This window comes from Asparagus officinalis, chromosome 5, assembly GCF_001876935.1.
Source record: "Asparagus officinalis chromosome 5, Aspof.V1, whole genome shotgun sequence".
NCBI classification, from domain to species: domain Eukaryota; kingdom Viridiplantae; phylum Streptophyta; class Magnoliopsida; order Asparagales; family Asparagaceae; genus Asparagus; species Asparagus officinalis.
This window is the reverse complement of record NC_033798.1, coordinates 126880616-126883090: the sequence shown is the minus strand read 5'-3', so window position 1 is coordinate 126883090 and position 2475 is coordinate 126880616. Positions and strand designations below refer to the sequence as shown.

The 2475-nt window shown below is 44.3% G+C and overlaps 2 protein-coding genes across 4 annotated transcripts in view; one reads left to right on the top strand and one right to left on the bottom strand.

Moving 5' to 3' along the window:
* Positions 1 to 2475, top strand: part of LOC109841207 (splicing factor 3B subunit 1-like) — a 35773-nt gene that overhangs the window by 3794 nt on the left and 29504 nt on the right. The window lies entirely within an intron of this gene.
* The window catches only part of LOC109842578, a 6820-nt gene continuing 4445 nt past the window's right edge, over positions 101 to 2475 (bottom strand). Inside the window, 4 exon segments of the mRNA XM_020411437.1 lie at positions 101 to 421; positions 1461 to 1588; positions 1591 to 2049; positions 2131 to 2454. Coding sequence (XP_020267026.1) covers positions 236 to 421; positions 1461 to 1588; positions 1591 to 2049; positions 2131 to 2454 — 1097 coding nt within the window. The 3' untranslated portion in view covers positions 101 to 235.

The window sequence follows — 2475 nt, the reverse complement described above, 5'->3', positions numbered from 1 at the left end:
CCCCCGGATGGCGCAGCGCTGTACCCGCTTTTACTATCTATAACAATTAAGAATTAAGTTAAATCAAACTAAGAATTAAGGTTTAACAACAAAAGTTTAGTTTTGATGGCATGAGATACAACAGTTATTTTCCCCCACCTTTGTAATTATATTCATTATATTTTAAGCAACTAGCCTAGATGCCCAGAAATGCTACTTCCTGACAATCAGCATGTTAAATTCTCTTTCAGACTTATTAGCAGCGAGTAGCTGAGACATCAAAACTTTTAAGAGACTGTAGAAAAATTACTTGTAGCAGCTTTATTCTTAAAAAAAACCTATCATTAACCGAAGAATTGGAAAAATAGTTGGAATAACTACATATTAATAAAGATACTGCAGAGATAGAAATCACTTCCACAAGTTTATTAAGCAGCGAATCCTGAAATGTATGTGGAAGAACGCTGAAATATCAAATTAGCACTCAAAAGGAATTATACTAAAATAAAATCAGAGAACACATCAATTTTAAGAAATAATAAGACAAAAATTATCAATTAAGTTTCTATGTTCATAAAATTCCTTTGTGGTAGAAGCCTGGAAAATAGTGCCAAAGTGGAAAGACATGTTGTGATCACAAAATATTGGTCTAATGAGTAATGACTCTAAATCAAACCTTTTTGTACAAAATATGATCAGATTTGAGAGGAAGATATTTAGTTGTTGGAAGAATAACAGGGTGTCCATAAATATTCCAAAAGATCGTTCAAACCCAACTACTCACTTTGCATAGACAGACCCAATTAATCATATAATTCAGCGGTCCAATCAATAAGATCCTACACTTCATTTAAACTCATTCAACAACCTATGAATAGTAGGATGAAGAATGATAACGGAGATCACAGTACATAAATGTCTAAATGGGTTTAAGCCTCACAACAATACCTGATATTTTTCAAACAAGAAGGCAAGACATAATTGAAATTTAGTTAAGTAAAATCTTAGTACCAACTAGACAATTACAAAATTACTTGTGATAACTACTTCATAGTAAAGATGTTAATGAATTAACCTCAGAAGTATGCTGGAAACGCCAAAATTACATCAAATTTCACTAAAAGAATATTTAAATTATACTCATAAAGATTGCTCCTGTCCAATTACTTATTTTTTAACCAATTAATCATATGATTGACCAATCAGAACCATAAGATTAAACAATTAATTCAACTCAGCCAACTGTTTTAGACTCAAACCCGAAGCGCCAAGCTTTCCAAATGGTGAAAAATGACAATGTAGGCCACAGCACATTGCCTAGAGGCTACCGGATTGGGGGCAAACCGGTGTCTCTAAATGTTCCAAAACATTATCAAAACCCAACCGAAATGTAAGAAATCAAGATTTTGACACGGTACTGTTCTACTGAAATCAAGAAAACAGAACAACGAACCCAATTCAAAAAAATCAAGAAAACCAACCTGAGGATAGATTTGAATTGAGCAAGATCCTCTCCACGCTAGCCCTAGTCGCACCCTCAAATTCTCCGCGTTCGCCAATGCCAGCAAATCAGCAGCACTATGCCTCCTCCCGCTTGAATCGAAAGTACATTCGCCTTGATCAATCCATCCCTCACTGCGGACACCCAACTCTTCAGCTCCGGCCTAAACCCCACCGCCTTCTCCACCATCTCCGGGTCCCACTCGACACCGTAAGCGTTAAAGAACTCCCTGTGAGCCCGGCTGTAGAATCCGGCGTTGATCGCCGACGATCCGTCGAGGACTCTGCCGAGAGCCTTGGGGACGCCGTCGTCGGAGACGAAGGACTGGGCGGGGGAATCGAGGCTGTTGGCGGCAACCAGGGTTTGGAGGAATCCGTCCTGGGAGCTGAGGGAGGGGAACTCGTCGGGGGTCCCGCCGCGCTCGAGGAGGAGGACGTGGTGGCCGGCGGCGGAGAGGGTGGCAGCGAGAGGGCAGCCGATGGTCCCGATTATGATGTAGTCGTCGTCGTCCTCCGGCGGGTACAGGGTGGCGTCGAAGGTGAAGCGCGCGTAGCTGGGAGTAGTTCCCCCTGAAATCAAGAAATCAAGAAATCAAGAAATCAAGAACAAGAATCGATTCTTAGGGTCAGGGTTTGGGGACTGAGGGTTACCTCCTCCCGCGTTGATCGCCGACGATCCGCCGAGGACTCTACCGCGAGCCTTGGTGATGCCGTCGTCGGAGACGAAGGACTGGGCGGGGGAATCGAGGCTGTTGGCGGCAACCAGGGTTTGGAGGAATCCGTCCTGGGAGCTGAGGGAGGGGAACTCGTCGGGGGTCCCGCCGCGCTCGAGGAGGAGGACGTGGTGGCCGGCGGCGGAGAGGGTGGCAGCGAGAGGGCAGCCGATGGTCCCGATTATGATGTAGTCGTCGTCGTCCTCCGGCGGGTACAGGGTGGCGTCGAAGGTGAAGCGCGCGTAGCTGGGAGTAGTTCCCCCTGAAATCAAGAAATCAAGAA